We start from the raw sequence: 11,357 nt of genomic DNA, 5'->3' as shown, positions 1-11,357 counted from the left end.
TCAGTTCATCTTAATCAAATTTAATCTACGAAATTCTCACTGTCATATAAGCAATCTCTGAATGTCACTTAGTGCTATACTGTTAACTGCTTCCCAACAATGTGTGTTCTTGTTATACTAAACTGAATTCCTTAAAAAATCATATAATTATTTCACTCTTGACAATAGGTCATTTTCCAAGCATGGAAGGGAACCTCCATCACTTCTTGACATGTAGAATTCTGCCAGCAAACCTCATCTTTACAATTAAGTGTTTACTGGCACTCTTTTTACATGATGCACGTGCTGCTTCTCAATTAACTACACTTTCTCAATTTTTTCAAAAAGTGGCATAGTTCTACATTGTTACACATGTAATTCTTTATTAATTTTTACATTTCAATTTCTATAATTTTCTTGAATACTTATGCATTTTCCTGTAGGCACATTCGGTGGCAGGTTTTTCTGACACAGGGCAACGGGGAGACCTGAAAATATTAGAAAAAAAATCCTTATTTAAAGAAAACAACAAAGAAAAGGATAACTTTCAATGAAAACTGTTTGAAACATAAGTTGCTAAATGCAAATACAACCCAGGAAACAAAAATGGTCAAAGATAATTTGTATTTTCATACAAAGATTATCCATGTGAGTTTGTACATACAACTCATTTACAGATAGGAACATACACATAAGGACACCATGCATGTTGTAGAAGGGTTGCCTTTTACACTGATGTCCAGATTTTCTGAAACAGAAATCTGTATCATCTTCATGGTATACAAAGTATTTAGTACAATGATGATGAGAACTCATTTATCCTAATGGCTAAATTGTCTGTATTGATTAAGGGAACCCATTATTGAAATGTTCAGGGATCTACATGCAGTCCTCCTAGAATTTAGATAATCAGGTGCAGTTGTGTGTAATAACCAGCAAACATCATATAACCTTTTCCATAATCTCGTCAATCTCCATATTAAAATTTACTGAAATGCTCTGCCCTGTTGCTTTCACTAAGAGAAGAAATCCATTCATCCATTGGATGGAAACCTTCTTTCTTAGAAAGTTCATTTCTAATTTATGTCTAATCATTCTACATTGAGAGTGTTGTCTTAAATATTTTTCTCCTTTCTTAACTCCAAAGTTCTAGATCTTATTTGATATGCTGTTCTCCTTCAAATTTAAAGTTATTAGCAACTTTTATTTATAAGCTAACTAGGACTGCTCTAAAGACATTAAATGGGCAGACTCCGCCTGCAGCCAGCTTCCAATTTTATAGTCCTTCTCTTAAAACAATCCATCAGAACTTCTCATCAGCAATTCTTTACATTATGCATCTTCCTTCTTTTCTCATATGACACTACACTGAATCTTTTTATGGTGGTGCTTGGATGACAGTTGGACTAGCTGACCTTGAAGGTCTCTTTCAGCCTTGATGATTTTGTGAAACTGACTTAATTTTGTCAAATAATTATTTTATTAAAAATTACAGCTACCCCAACAGAATCTAATGCTACTACACCAAAAATATATCTCTCTTTTTTTTTTTATTTCTATGCCTTGGCATACCCTATATTATAATTTGTTTCCTATGTCCCATACAATGCCGATGGGCTCTCCTTCAAGCACATTGGTGACTTTCCAATCACGTGGCACTGTTCTTGCCCTGACAGGTTTATTAAGAGTCTTTGCTAAAAGACTTTTTTGATACTTCTAATATTTTCGTAATTGAGAGCTGGTTTCATTTTCCCATCAGGTTCCTAGTGACAAGACACTGATGGTAATGCCACTGACTACACTTCAGAGCCTACTGCCTAGCCTGTAGCCAGTAACTGAGAATTGAAACAGACAAACAAACAAATACACATCATTAATTGGGATCTTAAGCGTTCTTTCCAAAACACTGCTACCCCTACGAATTATTTCAGCAGCCTAAGAGCCACTCTGAGGCAGTTTGGTATGCACAGGGTGCTCAATCCCTTGCTGTCCACATACAGTCTTTAGATTTTTATCTGATAACATCCAGAGAGTAATTGTCTTTCAGCTGGTCTGATGGCATGTGTGGTATTGCTTAAAATTCTGCCTTTAGTGGGCTCAACTACCAGGAGCATAAGCAAGGCTTGTCAGAACCCTCATGTGAGGACTTCTTGCCCTGGGTGTGTATGGAGCCTTAGAGTCTAACAAGACTATGGACTGTCACGCATGACAAAGCAAGGACACATTTGGCAGGCCAGAACTATACAGCATAGCACCATGTATTTATTTCAGTGTGAAGATTTAGATCTTCTTCATTCACTCAGTCAGTGGGGCCACACTGGGAAATAACCTTCCTGTGTAATGCAGGCAGTCTGACTGTCTAGGTTGGGATACCAGCTGGATGGACCACATGTAACTCTTTATCCACGTGTCTAGGTTTTCTCCCTGCAGAAACCGTGTTTCTGTCACCTGCAAAAACAGCACCTGAGAATATGAGCCACACTCAGCTCTCATTTTGAAATCACAGCTTAGATAAAACCCCTGACTGAGAGAGCACTCCAAGATTCCAGATCACAGACCTCATAAATACTGAACATCCTTGAAATCAATAGGAACTCAAACATGGCTGACTGAGTGGGTTTTGAACTTAACATGTACTGCTGGAAATTTTACCTTTGTGTCATAGCCTAAACTCTTATCACCAAATTTTGTTGCACTCTGCTACTATAAATAGTAGCAAAATGTGGGTTTTTCCTTGGCCTCCATCATGTATAGTCACTAGATGATTCTGTTTCTGCTTATATTTGCATTTATAATTTCTTGTGAACTGCAGATATCATTTTGTGACCAGTTTTTTAAAGTAGCTACACAGTAAGCATTAAACAAAAATAAAAACTGATATGTCTTTTGTTTAAAAAAACAGGGCAAACCTTTATTGATTTTACTCTTTGGAGAGATTCTGACTTAAAAGATAGTCATCAGTTATGCTGATAAGTAATATTATTAATACTCAAATTTTGATTGTACAGCTGTTTAGCTGTGCATGATTAGGACCAGTTATATATTCAAGAGTGATTATTTTCATGCAAATACTTGGCTGGCTAATGGGGAGAACAGCTGCTGCTTAGCAACTGGAGGAACAGAGAAAGGGGGTGACTTGCTTTATAACAGAAAACGGCATGAAACCTTAAGAGAGAGAACACAGTGTTTGGAGAGAAAATGAGTGGTAGTGCTGTCTGACCAGGATATTTCCTTTTACAATTACTGACACCCTAGGACAGCAGCATTTTAAGGTAATGAAGTGTAAACTACAAGAAAATTTATATATCATACATGCATACACACATGTGAGTGAACAACACCTAAAACAACTCCTAAAAGCAAATACTGACACACAAATTGAAATGTAGGAAATCCAGAAACAGGCTTTGTGTCTGTCATCTATTGAAAGGGTTAAGCCAATTTTCAGACTTCAGCAACTTAAAACTACCACAAGCCAAGCTTTCTGGAAGAAGTGCTCTCTTTATTCTTGCTGCTCAATCTCAGTCCCTGCACTGCCTCCTCCTCTGTGCAAGCACAGCCCTACACACCCCTACATAATGAAGCACATCAAGGACCTGATAGAGGTTAAAACTAACCCATATTTTTTAGTGGGACTGCTTTTACCTGGCTCAGTTTGCAAGCCAAGTTTCTTGTGCAGCTATTCAAATGAGGAGTAGGGCAGGGGACCTCCTGTGACAGTGCTGACTCAGTCTTACCTTGATGCAACCCTGCTGACAAACCTACCGACTTCACTGCAAGACAAAACTGAAAGCAGAAGTGAGCTGCAGGAAACTACTGGAAACTGAAAAGGCACCACTCAGAAAGCATGCAAGTTCCACAAAAGTGTCTGCACAGGTTTAATGTACATGTGGATTACACTATTTACATTACAAAGGAAAGTCACTTTCTTTTTTTTCCCCAAGTGTAACATTCAACATTTTCAGAAATCAAATTAATAACTCATATGAACAAGAAACTGGCTCTAGGTTAGGTATCAACTGCTCTTTCTGATTTCAAAGCATGGTTCTCCCTGATTTAATAAACAACATAACAAATGTTGTCATTTTAAATGGAATACTCTGCATGACATGCTTTAGCAAATCCTGCTTTATGCTTCTAAGAAGTTAGTTATTTCAGCTTTCTACACTATTCTACTGTGGGCAACTGGTTTCTCTTCAGCAGGACTCCCAGGTATGAACTTGTGCTCCATCTCACACACCACCTCATTTGGGAGAAACCAGAATCCACCAGTGGCTCAAATGTCTTGGTTTATTCACCAATGAAGCTGAGGGGCAGATCCACCACCATGTTCTCCTGCCTGAGCAGATGACAACAGAATACAGCAGGACTGGTACAGGAGGAGAACTGCTGACCTACCCTGAGCTCTTGCAGGCACCAGACCACATCTGCCAGGGTTCAAAGGCATTAAACTGTCAGTGAAATACACAGTGGGGGGAAGACACAATGCTCAGCAAGTTAAGAAGACCATGTGAACAGAAACAAAACAGAGCATGGACTGGAGTAACACAAGCACTGTAACCGTCCCTACCAAAGTTCTATGGAAAATTGAGGAAATGGAGTAGTGAGGGAGCAGTAGAAAATGTATTCAAATAACAATAGTTAGCGATGCTGTTTGTTAACAAGCCCCACCAGCAAGCTCCTGGTGATTTATTAGCCTTTGTGAAATCTAAGCATTCATAAGAGTATTTTTGCAGTTCCAAAGGTTTTCCAAATATTAGCTTTGCAAATGTAAACAACTGTCAAAAATTAAAGTTGTAGCTCAGTTATTCTTTAGATACAGTGAAAATAGTTTGGATTTCAACCCTATTTCAACCACTTCTGTGACACAAGATTTCTTGATGACTAGGTAGTTGGATTTTCTTTTTCTGTTCACATAAAAATGAGTTTAAGGAGGAAAACAGATGTGAGCTAGAGAAAATAAACAGCTTACAAAGAAAGAGTAGGAAACCAGTTACCCCTGAGTAGACAGGCAAGCTTCCTGTTCATTACAATGAAAAAATGAAGGGTAGCAACTGCCTGACCTGTCTTTTGTTCAAATCTAAACCCGAAACACATGTAACCGAAATGCGAAACATGTGTTCTACATATTGGACGTTTGTCAGGTTTTATAGATTTGTGCACGTCTCGTATCATCCAGTGCCGCACGCACATGTAACAGCATCACTCTGAGTGCATGTGAGAGCATTTGGCCTTTTAACCGGCTCATCGCCCACACCGCCAGCTCTGGATATTTGCTATGGTTTGGGGTTTTTACCCGCGGACCCGCAGCTCTCAGACAAAGAGACTGCAACAGGAATCTTAAACCTAAAATCGACGGTTTTTCAGCTCCTCAACCTAAAGTCAAGCCTGTTTTATGGCTTTCAATAAAAGCCTGCACGAGAGCGCTGCAAACCGCACAGTAAGCTCTCCTGCAGGGCGGAGGAAGCGGGGGAGCAGGGGCAGCGGGGGCAGCGGGGCCGGGGGGACGCGGCCGCCTCAGGGCCGAGCCGCCCGCAGGGGCGCGGGGCGGCGACCCCGCCCCCACCGCTCCGCCGCAGCGCGCCCGGCCCGGCCCCGCCCGCCCCGCCCCCTCCGCGCGCCCGGCCCCGCCGCCAATCGCCGCCGTCCCTCCGCAGCCGCGGCCCCGCCCCGCCCCGCTCCCGCGCCGCGCGCGCTCACCGTCACGGCTCGAGAGCGCGCGGGCGCCGGCGGGAGCGCGGCCGCTCCACCCCTTCCTCCCGGTCCCGTCCCCCTCCTCGCCCTCATCTTCTTAGGGTTTGGGGTTTTCTTTGGCCGGCCCCTGCGGCGTGGGGAGACTCACCTCCCTGCCATTCAAAATGGCGGTCGACCCAGCTTAACCCCGTCGTGTCCCCGCAGCGCTGCCTCTCCCGCCCCATCCGCGGCTCGGGATTCCGCAGCCTCACCCTCAGCCCGCGCGGCCGATCGCCGAATCACCGAGGCCGTCCCTCTGTCCCTCCCTGCCTCCTCCGCCGCCACCAGGGGAGGCGAGAGAAAGATTTCTCCCCCGCTCCCACGCGCGCTCGCGCCCCGCCAGCCGAGCCCAACCGAAGGGTGGGGGGGAGAGACCGTGTGTGTGCCGGGGAGTGACGGACACCTCCTCCGCTCGTTGAGCCCCTTTCCGCCCCAACACATGGCCCATCCACCCCCCTGCCCGTTCCCCCAATGGTTGCATCCGTGACGACATCATCATGGCAACAGCAGCTGCAGCCCGGGGCTGGGGCACCGCCGTCGCCGCCGGGGCGTCCGCGGGGCACGAGCCCGCGCTGTCCCTGAGGGGCGCGCGGCCGCACGGGCTGTAGGAGCGCGCGGGGGGCGCGCCGCCGCGCACGCGCCCAGAGCGGCGGCATCAGGCGGGGAAGGGGGGGCGGGGGGAGCGGAGACACAGACAAGGCGCGTGCGGGACTGCGCGCGCTCCCGCGGGCGGGCGGGCAGGAGCGGCAGGCGCGGGGAGTGCTGCGCTCGCGCGCGCGCTCGCTGCGGCGGCAGCGGCGGCGGGCGGGGGGAGCCGTGCGGGCTCCGCGCTCGCTCCGCGCTCGCTCGGTGCTGTGCTGGTGCCTCGGCGGCGGCGGCGAACAAACATGTTCTCAGTGCGGATCGTGACTGCCGACTACTACATGGGCAGCCCGCTGCCCGGCCTGGACCCCTGCCAGTCCCGCTTCCGAGAGGCCCCGGCCAAACGGGTGCCCGTCGTGAGAGTCTTCGGCGCCACCCCTGCAGGTAAGGGACGACCCTCGCCGCCGCCACCGACGGGCGGGCGGGGACGTCCCCCCGCTGCGGCGCCACGGGTCGCGCTGGCGCCGGCCCCGCCGCCGCCCACCCCGCTCCCGCTCTTTGTGGCTGGGTCGCGCCCCCCCCCTCCGCGCCCGGCGCCGCCGCTGCGGCGCGTCTCACCTGCCAGCGGGGACGGCAGGGCAGCGGCCAGCAGCGGGGACCTGCCCCGGGTGCCGCGCCGCGCCCGCCCGGCGGCGGTGGGGGCTGCGGGGCCGCCGGGGCTTTGTGCGGGGCTGCCCCGGGAGAGCGGCGCAGCTGTGCAAACACCGGGGCCGGCCCGTGCCGCCCTCGCTGCCCGTGCCCACCGCCGCTCTCCTGCCCTTGCCGGGAGCTGTCGCTGCGGGCGGGCGAGCGGACGGGGGGAAGGCGCGGGCACAAGCGGGACTTGTGCGGCACTTGGGACGTGGGGGCTCGTGTGGCGGCACGGAGCGCGCCCGGCCCGAGGCACCGGTGCTGCACTGCAGAGAGCGGCGTCCTGAGCGCCGGCCACATGTTGCCCCCCGAGACTCCCGAATGTCACATGCCACTTCTCCGCTGCCTCTTCGCCCTGTGGCCTTGTGCCCAAAGCCGTCCCACGGCTCAGACGTGTTTCTGACCGATACAAACAAATACGTTGTCAGAGCAAATTTCGAACAAATTAAATACTTAGGAAAATTCATTTAATATGTGTTGTAGTTTGCCCGTACGTTAAATATAAAATTGGAAAAACCCCTCGCTTTTGAGATATTAGGTGTAGTAAGTAAGCTTCATTGGTTGGGATCTCTTTACACTTATGCTGTGTAATGCTGACCTTGGGAATTAAGGTATTTCTGCATATTTTATTGACTGACATGTTGAAAATTATCTATTCATGCACATACATACATTAAATCTTAGGCAAGACAAAAAACATGTAATAAAAGAGCACAGCAGAGGTGTTTTTCCCTTCAGGCAGTTATTATAGTAGAGCAGCTATTTTGTTGTCTTTTTTGTCGGCTTGTTTTTTGTTTGGTTTTGTTTTTTTTTTTTTTAATCCAGAGTTAACTGTCTTCTCTGTTTAAGCACAAAGGAACATGACATATTCAAGCTGTTGTGTTCTGATGCAACTACAGCTCCAAATTATTAAGTGACTGAGTGGGATTAATAGATAAAATATTGAAATAGTGGGACCTATTTTATTGTAGCTCTAATTCTGCATACAAAGGAGATATTATGTAATAATATTTATGTAATGGCAGGAGTAACTATTTCATGATTAAAAAATGTAGAGCCTGAGGTTGTTGGCAGGTAGCAGGATTTTTGTGCATGCGTGTGGTTAACTCATTAAGGCTTATTTTCTTTTAAGAAAATGTTTAGGCTATGCCATATCATGAATGTGGCATCATAAAGTAAACAGTGAAGTAGTTTAGTTGTCCAGCTATTAGGAATATGGTAGGAAATCCCTGGCTTCCCCAACCATAAACTTTAATGTCAGTTTGCATAATAGAAGTGTTTCTAATTTGACTTCGTTAGAGAAAACAATTCACTAGAGTCTGCAAAAGCAGTGTTACTTGTCTGTCCCATTTAGTTCCTTTTTGAACTTTTAATTTTTTTTAATGTTTTGTACCTTTAGTAATGTTTGCTATTAAGCTTCATGAGCTTCTTACTGCATCTCTGCATTGCTTTTTGGGTTTTTTTTCCTTTTTAGGAAAGCAGAAAAATGTATTTCTCTCTCTTCAAAGGTGTTGGACCTAAGCACTCATTGTCAGAATTACTCTGACAGTGATTCTCAGGCTATTTCTTGAGAGCTGAAATTTAAAACAAAGTGTAATCACTTACATCTACAATCTCATTTTCTTTGAGGAAAAAGAAATAGTAAAAACAACTTCTAGCATACTGTCTGAGACAATGGGATGTCCTTATTGTTTGGCTTACAGGGAATGTGATGCTTTTCTTCCCTGGAGTTGGTCTGGGTGGGAATAACCCTTTCTCACTGGGTTTAATGTGTGTGCCTTGCCTCCAGGAAAGGTGCTCTGCTGCCTTGTTGCCTCCATGGCAGCAGCCTATTATGGCTGTAGGGGCTGCTCCACCTCCAGCATGATTAACTTTGCACAACTCTTGGTGTGTTTATAGCTGTGTGCCCAAGCTGTGCAGGTAATTGGGAGTCAGGGTCAGAACAGACTCCAAATGTCACCTGCTGAGCGAAGGGGGTTTGATTGGTCTGTGGCAGTGGCTTGTGCAGATGTTCAGAAAGTCAAACATCTGGCACTGCTGTATCCCTGTGTCCACCAGCAGCTGAGGACAGTGGTCCTGAAGGCACCCACCTCTGCTCTCTGCCCCATCTTGTGGAGGTGTGTGAATGACAGGGATTGCCAGTGTTACCTTTGAAGGCTTTTATGTCAGCCAGTACTCAACAATTAATTTGTAGAGGTTTACTGGTACAATCTATAAAATGAAAAGTGGTTTGTGGTTGGGGGAGGAAAAAGCCAGACTTTTAATTAAAAGTAATGAAAGGATCAGCTTCTAGAATGGACTGTGCTGGCAATATCATTTGACAACTTCTTTATGTCTTTTGAGGAAGAAATCTTCTTTTATTTGGTAAGGTTGTACAAATTCTGTCTTGATGTCCTACATCTTTGCATAATAAGAGCTTGAAAGATGAGGAATCAAAATTTTGTTTCAGCCCAAAGATCTGCCTGCTATATTCTGTTATTTTGTGAAATAAAGAGTAAAGTTCTGATTACAGTAGCAAATGGTGAAGTGAGGTGGTTGAGCCATTTCATTCAATTTTAACTGTTTAAGCAGACTGGCATGTCTGTTGACATAGTGACGTGGACAAAAGTATAATTTCAGAAATGCTGCAACACTGCCATGGTGGTAATACAATGAAAGCAGTGTTGAATTCATGCTGTATTGTACAAGGGCATAGATATTATCTGATACACCAGTATTTGTATCTCTAAGGGAGTCTCATAATATTGCTGCTTTTACATAAAAACAATAGGTTTTAATTCATTAGGTAATGCTCAAGTATGAAACAAAGTCACATTCTATTTTCAGGCAGTATGGTCTGCTAACTAGTACTTTTGTAAATGCTCTTTGTAAAAATAGGAAAAGGCTGAAAATTTGCAAGACCTGTTGTTTAGAGTGAAATCTTAATGAAAATTTATTTTTCTGTTAGTGTATTGCTGTTAGTTGTATTGTCAATTCTTGAATTGTCGTTCCTATTGCTAATCTGAATCCTAAGATTTCTGCAACCATGTAAGTACCTGAATTTATAGCTTCAAAAGAGATATATTTAAGGTAAGACATATATGTAATCATAAAAGTCATGTATGTTTATAGTTTTGTTTGGGAAGAGGTTATTCCATAGATCTTAGTTGTTGAATATGGAATATGCTGAGTTGGAAGGGACCCATCAGGATCCAACTCCAGGCTCTGTGCAAGACATTCCAAGAGTCACACCATGTGCCTGAGAGTGTTGTCCAAATTCTCCTTGGACTCTGTCAGGCTTGGTGCTGTGACCACTTCCTTGTGGAGCCTGTTCCTGTGCAAGGAAAAAATCTTTTTCCCCATATCAAACCTAAATCTTCCTCAATGCAGCTTCACGCCGTTTCCTCGAGTCCTGTCAGGAGAGTGAAGAGATCTGTGCCTGCATCTCCTTCATGAGGAAGTTGTAGGACTGCAGTGAGGTCTCCTCCAGGCTGAGCAGACAAAGCAGACCTCAGCTGCTCCCCATGAGGCTTCCCATCAGGACCCTTCACCATCCCTGTGGCCTTCCTTTGGATGCTCTCTAATAGCTTAGTGACTCTTGTTCAAGTTGCAGTTGTTCCAAACCCCCAGGTCCCTTCCTGCAGTGCTGCTCTCCAGCATCTTGTTCCCTGATCTAGAGACAAACCCAGGCTTGCACCATCCTGGTGCAGAGTCCAGCACTTGACCTTCTTAAACCTCATGTGATTGATGGTTGCCCATCTCACTGATTTATCTAGGTCTTTCTGCAGGGCCTGTGTGCCCTTGAGAGAGTCAGCAGCTCCTCCCAATTGAGTGCTGCCACAAAGTTACTTAGTATTCCTTCAAATCCTTTATCCAAGTTGTTAATGAAGATGTAAAGAGATCTGGGCTGAGTATGGAGCCCTACAGAATCCCACTAGTGACTGGATGCCATGTCTGTATTATTTTTATTCCTCTGAAAGTGTATGTGGAATTTCATTCCATTTGCAAATCAAGCACTGTAAGTCACCCTATGCCTCATTCCAAATTTATATTAAATTTAGGTGATCTCAGAAGAAGATTGCTATCTCATGTTGCTTCCATTTAGCTGGTACTGTGAAGATTAGTTTACTATGAGGTCTCTTATCGTGTGTGGGGGTATTAAAGCTTTGTTTTGTTTCCTGCTAGCTCTTGGCTATTTCAAGCTCTTGGAGTCTGTCCTCAAGATTTCACTGACCACTTCAGAACATGTACATGAATTCTTAGTTGAGTGTTTCTGTCAGGTGCTTATTCAACTGCAGAAAGAACCAAGCTGTAAATCCATTCATAAAAAAATCAGGGAGACTAGATGAACTGGGTGTCATTTTAGGAGAGGCATTAATAAGCAAGCTGAGGTT

At 45.5% G+C, this 11,357-nt stretch overlaps 1 protein-coding gene and 1 long non-coding RNA gene across 3 annotated transcripts in view; one reads left to right on the top strand and one right to left on the bottom strand.

Moving 5' to 3' along the window:
* Positions 1-335: 335 nt before the first annotated feature.
* On the bottom strand, positions 336-6,077 carry LOC135444825 (uncharacterized). The gene is made up of 2 exons (XR_010439293.1): positions 5,822-6,077; positions 336-467 (listed from the first exon to the last, which is right to left on the bottom strand). It is a non-coding gene; the product is annotated as an uncharacterized LOC135444825 (long non-coding RNA).
* Positions 6,078-6,454: 377 nt separating this feature from the next.
* Positions 6,455-11,357, top strand: part of REV3L (REV3 like, DNA directed polymerase zeta catalytic subunit) — a 112,502-nt gene continuing 107,599 nt past the window's right edge. For both annotated transcript variants that reach the window (XM_064707898.1, XM_064707897.1), the window contains exon 1: positions 6,455-6,738. In XM_064707898.1, the coding sequence (XP_064563968.1) occupies positions 6,600-6,738 (139 nt within the window). In that variant the 5' untranslated portion in view covers positions 6,455-6,599. The remainder of the gene's footprint in view (positions 6,739-11,357) is intronic.

Source organism: Zonotrichia leucophrys, chromosome 3, assembly GCF_028769735.1.
Source record: "Zonotrichia leucophrys gambelii isolate GWCS_2022_RI chromosome 3, RI_Zleu_2.0, whole genome shotgun sequence".
Classification (NCBI taxonomy): Eukaryota; Metazoa; Chordata; class Aves; order Passeriformes; family Passerellidae; genus Zonotrichia; species Zonotrichia leucophrys.
This window is presented reverse-complemented; position numbering and strand designations above follow the sequence as displayed.